The 12,552-nt window shown below is 40.2% G+C and overlaps 1 protein-coding gene across 9 annotated transcripts in view; it reads left to right on the forward strand.

Moving 5' to 3' along the window:
* The window catches only part of ARHGAP6 (Rho GTPase activating protein 6), a 325,502-nt gene that overhangs the window by 256,496 nt on the left and 56,454 nt on the right, over positions 1 to 12,552 (forward strand). For all 9 annotated transcript variants that reach the window (XM_083821915.1, XM_083821914.1, XM_083821913.1 and 6 more), the window contains one exon: positions 7,194 to 7,353. In XM_083821915.1, the coding sequence (XP_083678041.1) occupies positions 7,194 to 7,353 (160 nt within the window). The remainder of the gene's footprint in view (positions 1 to 7,193; positions 7,354 to 12,552) is intronic.

A 12,552-nucleotide genomic window follows, 5' to 3' on the forward strand; every position in this document is an offset into this window, starting at 1 on the left:
CACAAGCAGGTGAACACGGGGCAGGAACATGTTTATGTTGGTAGCAGAAGCTGGAGCAGGGTCTATTCAAGGCAACTTTGCCACTAAAAATAATAATCATGAAGCTATTGTATCTGATTTTGGGTCAGCTGCCATTAGCTTACAGAGTTCACATTATTCCTGGTCAAGCAGGAAACTTTTTCTTATACTGGAAAAAAACATCACACCAATCTCTCAAAATATGATACGTGAACTGATGAAAGGAATAAATTTTATTCTCTTAATCAGCCAAGGCTATCCTAGATCTCTTGTGCTGAGATTGCTGAAAACACTGTGGTGTTTTTTTCTTGTTTGTTTGTTTTGTTGTTGGTTTTTTTTCACTTTGGTCTCAGGCGGTATAATTACTTCAGTGTAGCTTGTTACTGCATGCACGTGACAGTTGTGCATGTACTCTCAACCAGCAGCAAAATTCAGACTATTGCAATATGGCTTATTTCCTTTTCACTGACAAAAATACACAGAAATCTTTTCACGTGAAGTCCAGAAAAGCTTCAGCTACAGTTGGATCTAGGCTTTTTAAGGTGTTCTGTCTCCATTTTGGCACCTCCGAAAAAGTAATCAGCTCCTTTTTTCTTTAATTGTTATTCTTCTGGATCAGTTCCTCCAAAAATGTTGATATTCATTGAAGTAAGGCATTCTGAAAATCTGATCATGTTTTTTTTTGATGCATTTTAAAATACGTTAGTGTTCTGGATGTGTAAAAAGTTCAGTACAGAGTGGACATGTTAGGGATGAATGTTTTGCTAGGCAATACCTTTTTTATATCAGCAATACTTGTTAATGTCAGAAAAGGAATGAAATACATCTCCATTGTATGCAGTTTCTTTTTTTTTTTTTTAAAGGGAATGCTTTTAACTATTCAAAACATGAAATAGTATCCTGAGGCATTTGGAAAACTTGGAGAGGTTGATCACAGAAGAACAGGAAATATTTTTCCCTTTATTTTAACAATTTTAATACTGCTGTGAAAACATGCTCATTCTTCCGCTCCCTGTTTATCCTTAGACTAAAGTTAGAAGGGCATTTTTTCCTCCCCTGATAAATGGAAATTGCCATTGTAGTATTCTGAAATGTGTTTCCTTACCTGGCCACGGGCTAATGCTGTCTTGCTAGATGAAGTATTTCTGCTGGGGGTGTGCACAGGGTCTGCCCTGTGGGGAACACCAGCCTGCCAGTACCCAAGGGGCTGGCTTGCTGTGCGGAGCACAGATCCTGAGTACCCAGATTTCCAGCTGTCAATCCGCAGCCTTGGGAACAAGACAGGATGCAGCTAGGAGTGAGGAAGTGTTTGTCCGTAGCAATGCCATGATTATATTAACTGCCATTAAATAGCTTTGCAACCTAAAGCGTTGCATACCTAAAGCGTTGCTTTGTGAGGTGTGATGCTTTGCCAAAACTAACAGCTGTACATACATTAACATGCATAAGTACAATAGAGCTTAAGATAAGCCAACTTTAATGCAAGACTCTGAATATCTACACAAGATCATCAGACTGTACTTATTCTTTTTCTAGTGGAGGCATTGTATTAATAATTTTTCCACTGATGTCAAAGGGAACAGGATGTCACCCTAGATAATGATGCTAATGAAGTCAGACTTTCTTAATGAAGATTAATTGTTGGGGCCCCATGCTTTGTGCATCCGTGTTCACACCCTTCTGCTAAATGCTTCAGCGTCATGCAGTCAGTCTTGTGCTCCTTCGTATTCAGTTACAGAGATGCCATTTTGGCAATCTGAAAGGCTTGTCTCCTTCTGTCATACCAGCAGTCCCTTGGAAGTAGCTGTTTTGACGCCCGATGTGTTTGGAGAAACCAGACTAGTCTAGGTTGCATTAGTGTGTAACGGGATCTGGAAACCAAATACCCTACCTGCTGCTCCAGCTGTGCCAGCTTAGAAGAAGCATCTGGAGATAGGGGGGCAGAAAGAGTCAGGCTGCAGCATGCACACACCATCCAGTTGTTTCCTAACTCTTGGTTAATCTGAGGTAATTATTGAGGATGGCTTTAGTAAAGGACTAGACATTTGGTCCTTAAATGTGTGTAATGATGGATCTTTTCTGTAGTTTATTCCCCATTCTTGTTACTTCTCGCCCTGCTGGGAGTGGTGCTTTGTGCCCTGGCTTCAGATGAAGGTGAAGGGCTGTGCAGCAATGAAAGGCTGTCATGTCTGAGCAGGGTGTGCTTCACACCAACAGCAACCATGGGGAGGTGAGGAAGACAGGGTTTACGTGCATGCACATCCAGATTGTGCTGCAGGAATACGAACCATCAAAATCTGAGGGGTTATGGCTGAGGAGGAGTCTGGAAGTAGCTTTAGAGGGAGTTGAAATAAATTACCAGTGTAAGTGAAAGGTTTATGAAGTAGTAATTACAGGCATTTTCATGAAGCTTAAAGAAGTAATTAAGCAAACAGAATTAAGACATTATAATGCTATATTTGCCGTGCTATTTGCAATATAATCTTTTTGTGTGGAAAATTGCTGAACTCTGTTATGTTGGAGCCATATCTGGCTACAAGCACGTGGCTAAGTCTTGCTAGGGTAGGAGAAAAACAAGTAGGTATAATTGGTTTTGATCTTAGTGGTTTCAAATGGATTTCAGCAAAAGACTAATGAAAAGTAGACGACTAATCTGATAATGGCATTTACCTAAATGAGTACAGACTAAAGTCATTAACATTGACAATAATGCAGTAAGATAAAAATTGCTTTTTGCATCTTACGTTAAAATACTGTATTATTGAAAACTGCTACGTGTGGGGTTCTTATTTCCCACGATTCACATGGCTCATGAAGGCCTAAAGCTCTACAGTGAGCAACAGAGGTAATGGCCAGTGGATTTGTATCCACATTCCGGATTCCTTGCAGTATTTGCCAACCAGTGTTTGTATTGTACGAAGGATAGAAGAACAGGACTTTGCTAACAGACAACTGAAAGGCTGCGTGTTGGAGGCTCAGGGGAAAGAGGTCAAGTACACAAGAATAGCCTACACATGCTTAAGAGTAATTTAAGCGCATAGTGTTACTTAAGTCAGGATGTACCACTTGGGGTTTTTTTCAGAGCCACTGGACACCCAACCCCTAAAGAAAACATTTGTTTGAAAGAATATCAGTAAAGCTGCAGTCTGCATCTTGTTAAAATGTGCTTATGACGGTGGACAAGAAATATGGGAAAAGTGGACACATTTTTCAAAGGCACAAGATGCAGTTAATCATTCATCTCCTCTGCTGAGTCATTTGCTCTGGTATTTTAGTTACTTACCCGATAAGTGAACTCCTCGGTTCAGTGGAGGAAAGATGCTGGACGTTAGTGGGAGGGCCAGAGAGAAGAATGCAATTGAAGCTGCAGACTTGTGAGGGAAAAGAAATGACTGGTTGGCAGAAGAAATTGGAGAAGGCTTCTAGTCTGGTCAAGGTTTCGTAGAAGTCAATTATGAAAGCACCCTTGCAATTAGTAGTTTGTGTCCTATCAGGCTGATCACTTTATCCCAGAGCAATATTCCTGTTTATATTCTTCTTTGTTGTTTATTTTTCTTCTTGGTGATGAAAGGTCCATTTGCAGATCATGTTTTAACTAGTCCTACAGTCTAAATAGTAGAGAAAAATACTGTAGCTGTGTATGTATGTTTGAACACATATGCAGGGCATGGACTTCAAAAACAAGTCACCCTGACTTGATGCTTTAAAATCTTCTCTTAAGCTTCTGCAAGGAGCTACATCAAGCTATTAGTTGAAGGAGGCTGATGAAATGTGCCTCCTCATATGAAGAAAGAAATGGAAAATGTTCTCTGTGTTTGTCCTACCCTGTTCCTCCCATACAGCAGAGAAAAGCTTTAGGCAGATGGGATTCATCTAAATGCACTAGTTCCCCTTCTCAAAGGGATCTTGACTTTTCTGAACCTCTCCCAAGCCTGGCTGATTTTGCAGTAATTTACAGGCTGCATGTAAAAGTTCCACAGAGCATTAGAAGGAAGAGGACGCTTTCAAGTTACCTTGTGTCCCACAAAGCCTAGGAGTCTATGAATAGATTAAAACATAAAATACTGTGTTTTGGCTCAAAGAAGACTGATATTTATTTGCCAAATAAAACAGAGTTTTTCAAGGAAGCATTTCTTGAGTGTCTTCTTTAGCAGATGAGGAGATTCTATTGGCCCTAACACATGATCTTCCAAAAATATTTCAGTTAATTACTTGTGTTCCATTAGCATAGTAAAAACCTATGTTAATGTGACCTAGCAGAGATTTTATCAAACACATCAAGTGTAAAAGAAGAATGCCTTCTGAAATGCACAGAAACTGGGCAGAGTGATTCCAAACAGCAATAAAGCTGTTTAACAATCTGTCATGGCGTTCAAGGATGCAGAGTATGCATCCGACCATTTTTAGCCAACGAGAGATGAGCTGGTGAGTGCCGGGGGATGTTCTGGGAACTTGAAGACTGCCAGAATAAAAATCATGGTTGACCTCATAACCTTGTCAGGGGCTTTCTTCTTTTGCTTGGTTGTAAACACTTGACCTGTTTAAAAAATATATGTATATATTAATTGCACCCATATTAAGGCAAAATTAGCCTGGGTAAGTTTCCTGAGACAGTGCTGGGTTGGCTGATTTGCTCGAATAAAGCAGCACAGCTCTGCAAAGAGGCTTTGGGGTCCCAAACACAGAATCTTGATTCTGTGCTGTCCTGGAGCTAGCAAGCACTGTTGTTCAGGGTTAAACTCCCGTGGCTGGGTCTAACAACTGAGCTGTGGCATTGCAGTGGTGCAGCTTTCTGCTTGCTGTTACAACGATAACTCTGAGATGAGGCAGAGAATGCAGTTACTTCCAGTTAGATTTGCCCATGGTAATTTTTATTTGAAAAAGAGCATTAATTTGGGTGTCCATGCAAAATCCCATTTAACTAATATTTACTTAACTTATGGTAATTCATAAAAGCCCCATCTACCCCCTTGGTTTTGTGCTCTACAGGAAATAGAACATGCCCTAAATCACCTGCAGTCTTCATAAGCTGTTACCTCATCATTTTCTAAGGGGTATCATTCATACCTCCAATTTCTGTTTCAAAATTAAAATATCCCAGTTATGTCTACCAGAAAAATGTCTACCAGTGATATTTTTATTTATGAAAATGCTCATCTCAGAGAAATAGATAAGATAAAAATCTTGCAAGCTCTACCCTAAAAACCCGTATTTCTCTCTTTGTACTAGCTTGACTGTAGAACATTCTGTACATGATATGTTCGTGAGGATTGAATTGCATACTTCTGTAGTTGTAAAGTTTTCTTTCTTCTGCATTATCAGGATTGGAAAGGAATTAGTTTCTTAGTATACATTGTCTGGTGGTGGATTCTGTTCTTGATCACTTTTAACTATAAATGACAACAGCGTTTTAAAAAATGTAAACATTTACTTGCAGTTTTGCAAATTAGGCTTACATGAATCTTGCTGCTTTGGTTTCACTTGAGTTAAGCTAGTCAGCTTGGCTTGTGTCGTCTTGTAAACTTTTAGTTTGATACTACTAAATCCAGCTTGTGAGGCTGTAGAAGAGGATGAGGTGAAGGAGCAAAAAAAAGGACAAATTCAAAGTAATTGATTCCAGTGCTAGTGCAAAAGTTTACTTATGTGGTCCATGTAAATATTGATATCATTCATTGAGTGTACAGATATACAGTTGTTCAGATCAAAGAAACAGTGTCATTTATCACAGTAACCAAGTGACTTGCAAAAAATATTATGAAATAAAGCTCCTTGATGAACTCAAATATATTTTGCACATCATAAGAAAATGTTTCCAATGTGTCATTCTTTTGATCTATACTGCTAGATGATGCTGCATATTTGTGAATGATCTTGTCTCTTGTATATGTGAATACACACACACACGTCATATGTACATATAAATAGGTACATACATGTTCACAATATCATATGGAAAGGCTTGCACAAAGGTATTTCCGTACATTAGGATGCATAGCTGCTGAATACAATGAAATGTTACTAATCCTTCAGCCAATGTCTTTAAAAGTCAGAGGTCATCCTTTGACTCTAGACGTGTGTATAGAATAGATGAATTATAAGTGATGGTGAAAAATGAGCATGCAGTGAAGGTACAGATATTGAAGTTTAAACTAAAAATAGGCATTTACAATGAAAGTGAAGTTTGTTAATTGCAAGCCTGCTATGCTGTGATGAAGGGCAGGCTGGTGGATTTGTCTTTACACCTCAGCTGATGTAAATCAGAGTTCTTTCACTATCTACACCTACATCAAGTTATACCTACTGACAGGTTTGATGTTTATTTTTTAGTACAGCTAGAATGAAAAACAAATTCCCTCCTTGCAGACATGTGCTGTTTGATGATGCTTTGATGAATACTGAAATTCTTGCTTGAAGTTAATTGTCAGTCTTTAAGCTTCCTTATGTGCTTGCACTTACGTTTGAATGATGATTACTTCTCTCACCTGAGCTAAATACTAGCTAAGAGAATAGCTGTTTGTATATGTCATCCCAGGTGGGAGATAAAACATCTAAAGCTTTTGATTTGATTTCCAAACATAATTGGTACCTTACAGAGATGTAGCATATCTCATGTTGTTTTATTGTATAAATTGTAACACATACATTATAATGGCTTTTCAAAAATGTGAAACACCTTATCCTTTAGTCAATCTTGATCTGAACACAGTCATGTCATAAGGATGGGAGTGGGATTAGCAGGCTGGGAGAGATAAGATGTGTGTTGTCCATGGACCTGTAAAGGTCTATATGCCTGTATGCTCAGGGAAGAGAATGAAGTGACGACCAAGTACCATACAGCACAACCAAACTGGGAAAAGCAGACAAGTTTGTTTTGTTTTGTTTTGTGTTCTCCTGCTTTGTGCTTTTGGTTACTGGAATCCTAGTGTTTTTGCAACAATGCTTGCTTAAATGTTTTCAGGCAGAATTGACTTTTTGTTTTGCATGTCTGTACTCCTTTTAAGGAATGCTGGTCTTAGGAAAACAAAGATATTTGAAAGGTTAGAGATGTCCAAGAAAATGGCCTTTTAGAAAAAGAGGACCTGTGTTGTTTTTCCTTGCAGTAGAAGAGATGGTTATGTTTATTAAACTGTGCGTACGATATGATGCTTCATATTTTCCCATTTGATTTCCTGTAGGGTGATTTCACTTGGAACAGCATGTCAGGGCGCAGTGTTCGGCTGAAGTCAGTTCCCGTTCAAAGCCTCTCTGAGCTGGAGCGCGCTCGGCTACAGGAAGTGGCTTTTTATCAGCTGCAGCAGGACTATGACCTGGGCTGTCAGATTGCTATCCCCAAAGGTAAGGGCTCGATAAACCATTTCTATTTAGCTTGCTAAGCCTCCTCTTCGTAAGCCATTGACTTCATACCACAGTAATAAATGGGAGAAAACACTACATTGTTTATTCCACAGACATTGTCTTCTGTTTCATTTTTGTTTAAACACTGTAACTGTGCAAAAATGACTGGTAATGTTGTTTGTCTGTTATGTCCAGCTCAGGCCACCTGGGGTGGGATCATCTGATCAAGGACAGATGCCTAAAGAGCAGATAATCTAAATCAGACCTATTTGTTCTAGGATCCCTTGATACTCAGTTAAAAGAAAAAGGCTTTTTTGCACTTCCTCGCATCCAAACGTACACATCTATGTAGGTCAGATAGGTCATACCCTAGAAGTGATTTTTCAGTTCTGTATTGGCTCTGAAGAAAGCCAAGCATCACTAGTTCAGGCATCTGCATCAAATAAAGTGAATCCCAGTCAAGTTTTACTCAAGACAGTGGTGATTATTTCCTAGAAAAAAAAATATAATTTCCAGTATATAACACTGAACACTTAAAGAACAGGAGATTACCTGAAAAGTAGAAGCTCAGCTGTCAGAATCCTGATGCAAGATAACCACACGTAGACCTATGCTTAGGTTACTGTGGCAGAGATCTAAACCTCACTAGAAGTAATAGGAAAGTTTCCGTTGTTTGCTATGGGCTGTAGATCAAGCCTAGCAAAGATAGCTGTTGTGCTATCATACGGTCATCTGCAAATCTCTTTCCTGTTTTCGCTATTTTGTTTGTTTACTTCCACTTGTGTACTAATTTGTGGAATAGGAAGAGACCACTGAATTCTAACCTTTGGATAACCTGAGGTATTGCGTGCCGGCACATACATAGTGTTGCCATAGGACCAGTTTTTGAAGGAATCAAAGTTAAGCAGAAAAATATTTTCTGGTCATTTAAAATAATGGTGTGGAAAAGAACAAATTGAAATACATCAGCCTGGGTGTTCTTCAGCTTTTTAGGATCTGCAGAAAACTCCTTCCAAAAACAACATAGTCCAGCTTACCATATACAGGACAGCATCAGCTTGTAGTGAGAAGGATACAATCAATTTCTTCAAGCCCTTCCACAACTCCTCAGTCCCTCAAAAATATTCCATCAATGTGAAAACAATTTTACAGAACATTCAAATGAGGAACTGGATTACTAAGGGTACTGCAATATTTTTTGGTGGTCTAAACTGCCACTGGCGGTACTAGTGGGAGATGAATATACATATGTTGGGTTTACATGGTCAGGTGTTGGTAGGGGTGAGAGGCTGTAGGGTGGCCTCTGTGAGCAGAGCCCAGCAGCTGCCCCAGGTCAGACCAGAGCCAGCTCCAGCCAGCTCCAAAAGGGACCCACTGCTGACCAGAGCTGAGCCAGGGAGTGATGCTGGGTGGGCCTCTGGGGAAGCAAATATAAGATGGGAAAAAATCTGCTGTGTGACAGCAGCTAGGAGAGAGAGGAGTGAGAAAATATAAGAGAAGCAGCCCTGCAGCCCCCCAGGTCAGTGCAGCAGGAGGGCAGGAGGTGCTCCAGGCAGGCAGCAGCAGTTTCCCTGCGGCTTGTGCAGAGGCCCCTGGTGGAGCAGGCTGTCCCCCTGCAGCCCACGGGTCCCACACGGAGCAGATCTCCACGCTGCAGCCCGTGGAGGAGCCCCCGGTGGAGCAGGTGGATGTGGCCTGGAGGAGGCTGCGGCCCATGGAGAGCCCCCGCAGGAGCAGGCCCCGGGCCGGAGCTGCAGCCCGTGGAGAGGAGCCCACGCAGGAGCAGGGGGTCTGGGGGAGCTGCCGCCCGTGGGGGACCCGTGCTGGAGCAGTTTGCTCCTGGGGGATGGATGGAGCCTGTGGTACGGAGCCATGTGGGAGGAGTTCTTGAAGAGCTGATGCCTGTGGGAAGCCACCACATTACTACAACACATATTCTTCACAAGTATTACTTCCTTAAATTCTCCACAACTATTACATTCTTAGACAATGCCCAGTCCATGTTTGGCCCATTACTTCTCTCAACTGTCATCCTTATCTCAAATTCCTTGAGCTCCACATTGGGCGCCAAAAAGGATGGAGGTAATACCATCCGAGACAGTAGGGTATGTATATTCATATTCAGAAACTTTGAGCTTTGGAGAATGAATACTATATATATGTGCTCCTAACTTTTCCTGCTGGGAGTGTCACAAAAGAGTAACCAACTGGGAAAGCGAGGATCTCAGCCTAGCCAACCTAGCCTTCCTTTGCACAATCCTTTGGAGTCACAGGCAATTGTCTGTAAGCACACTGGCTTACAGACTAGGACCTGCTGAATCGTTCAGTTTCAGATCACACACAAGAACAGTTTTTGTAGCGTAGAATAGAATAGTTCAGCTGGAAGGGACTTTTAAAAATCATCTAGTCCAACTGCCTAACTACTTCATGGCTAACCAAAAGTTAAAGCATATTACTGAGGGCATTGTTCAAATGCCTCTTGAACACTGACAGGCAGGAGGCATCAAGCACCACACTAGGAACCCTGTTCCAGTGTTTGACCACCCTCACAGCAAAGAATATTTTTCCTAATATTTGATCTCAACCTCTCTGGCACAGCTTTGTACCATTCCCATGCTGTGCCATCGGTTCCCAGGAGCAGAGGCTAATGCCTCTCTCTGTGCTTCCCCTTCTCAGGACATGGCAGAGAGCAGTGAAGTCACCTCTTGGCCTCAGTTTCTCCAGAATGATGCCATGAGGGACAGTATCAAAGGCCTTACTAAAATCCAGAAAGATTCCCTTGGATTCCTTTCATCCACCAAGCAGGCAACCTTATCAGAGGAGATCAGATTACTAAGGTGTGACTTTCCCTTCATGAATCTATGTTGACTATGCCTTATAATAGCTTTGTTCTTTAACTGACTGACATATATGTGTTTTCACAACATGTATATATGTGGGTGAATTTGTAATGTGTAGTTAATTTTAGATATGTGTCTGAAAAGTGTAATTTCAAGCATAAAAACTAGATAAGAATAATATAAACTCTGGTGAAGCATCAGAAAATAAAAAGCACTTCACGAACTCAAGAACCTGGGTTCCAGTTTCATCTCCTATTATTTCATGTATCTTTTGCTTCAGTTTAGATGAGAAATTAGCTGTTCAGGTTTTCAGATTAGATTTACCAGCAAGATTATTGAATGGCAGGTTATTTCACATCTGTGTATTTACTCTGAATGAAAAGATTGTGAATTTTTCTTTGTTCTAAGGTATTCAGAGTGAGTGAATAGCAGAAGCAATTCACTTGTAAAATGTAGTACGACCTATTGAAGGAAGTGAAGACAGTAGCTAGAATTAGGGTACAACTAGTATTTAACTGTCCCTCCTGTTTATAAATCTGGCACTAACTTTGGTATATCACAATATGTATAAATAATAATCATTCTGTCACTCCATCATCCTATATGTGTGCCTGCACTTTGGTAGGAGAATAAGAATCTACTGTATTCTAAAATTACTACTCTTTAGTTTAAGCCCTTTACAGAGACACTTCAAAAGTCCTCTTGATGTTCTCATCACTCCTGAATGGCATGGAATGCAAAAGTATGGTAAGAGGGTAGCAGTAATTGTCCAGTTGATTTGCTAACATCACAGGACTGTTTAAATGCAGAATTTCAAGTTTAAGCAGTGTGAAATTTGCTCAGGCACTCTGTACAATAACATAAAACTTGGTCATAACCATTTGTGCCCCAAGTTAAAAACAGACTCAAGTCTGTTAAACATTCTCTGTAGAAAACAAAACGAAGAAAAAAAGAAAAAAGAAAACACACGCAAAAACAAAACTAACAACAAAAAAGGTAATGCGTTTGGCCAACTTACAGGAAGAACTAATACTGTATGTTTGAGAGAGCTGGGGGAGCTGCCTAGGACTGGAGAGATCCCTACATAGAAAGATGTGCTCTACAGCTCTCTTCTACTTAAGAAAATGTTGCCTGAAAACATCCAGAAGCAGAGGTTAGTGGAATAATCTATATATTAGAAAATACAGAAAGCTGTCTTAAAAGTTGTGATTCTTTGAGGTTCTTTGACTGTTTTTCAGAAGTTGTAAATGAATGACACTAAAACATGCTTGTGCCTGCTGGGCATTTGCTTCCTGCAAGTGTTTGAGTAATCACAGTTACTGGCACAAGTATTGTGGAAAGTAAAAACCGATTGTTCTTGGGTAACAAGTGTGTGTGCCAAGCATGCTTGCATGGAGGTTAAGTCTGAGTACAGAAGCATCTGTCTTATCTTTTGCAGTCAAAATAACATCACAGTCATGTCACTACTGGTAGCTTCTTCGTAATGTTTCAGTTCACCCATGCTCAAAAGCCCCCTTTGTCACAGCAAGTGCAGTTAGCCTTTCAGGGCACACCTGACAGTTCCCACACTTGCAGAGGAATGCAGAGAATGTAATACCTGGTATGTAATCCCTGTCCTCCACTTGTATTGCAGCCATTAGCCTTAATGAAGCACACTACTGACATTTATTAGTTAAATATCCTGTGATCACAGAGAGGGGCCACCCCCCACAGTAATTTTAACCAGCATGTCATTTAAAGTATGCTAAGGTTAGACTTCAATAGGCAATTAGAATGAATTTAAATTCATCAAGAGTCATTATTTTTATATGTATGACAGAGGTACTTCAGGTTTGTTTGTTGTTTTTTTGCTCTCTTTTTTTTCTGCCTTATCTTTCATTTTCTGTAATCCATAACTCTCTCAGTTCCCTGTCACTCCCCCCATCTGCCACCAATAACTATACCAAGAATCATTTATACTCTCTCTAAGTTAACATAGTAAGTTGCAAGAGGCAATCAGTTCCAAGCAGAGCATTCCACGGTTTCTCTATCAATGCAGTTACTCTGTGGAAGATTTTAAATTTATTTTCTGATGTTCTGAACGGCACAACAGTGCAATTTTGGTGAAACTTCTTCGCAGTTGCTGTTTAGAACATACTATACTTTTCTTATTTCAAGGAAGTCAAATCTCTTTATAATAGAAGAAGAGGCAACCTATCATGAAATTCACTTTAGGTGTGTGCTTGCATCTTTGACTTTCCAATTGTGTATGTCCTTTTATGTAAATAGTGAGAAAAATGAACCTTTTACAGCATGTCTACACGAAAAAACTTGGTTACCAAGTATGATTGAGTTCATTGGACTGCAAACTGACCAAAGA

Source organism: Anser anser (genome assembly GCF_964211835.1).
Source record: "Anser anser genome assembly, chromosome: 1".
In the NCBI taxonomy this organism is placed as follows: domain Eukaryota; kingdom Metazoa; phylum Chordata; class Aves; order Anseriformes; family Anatidae; genus Anser; species Anser anser.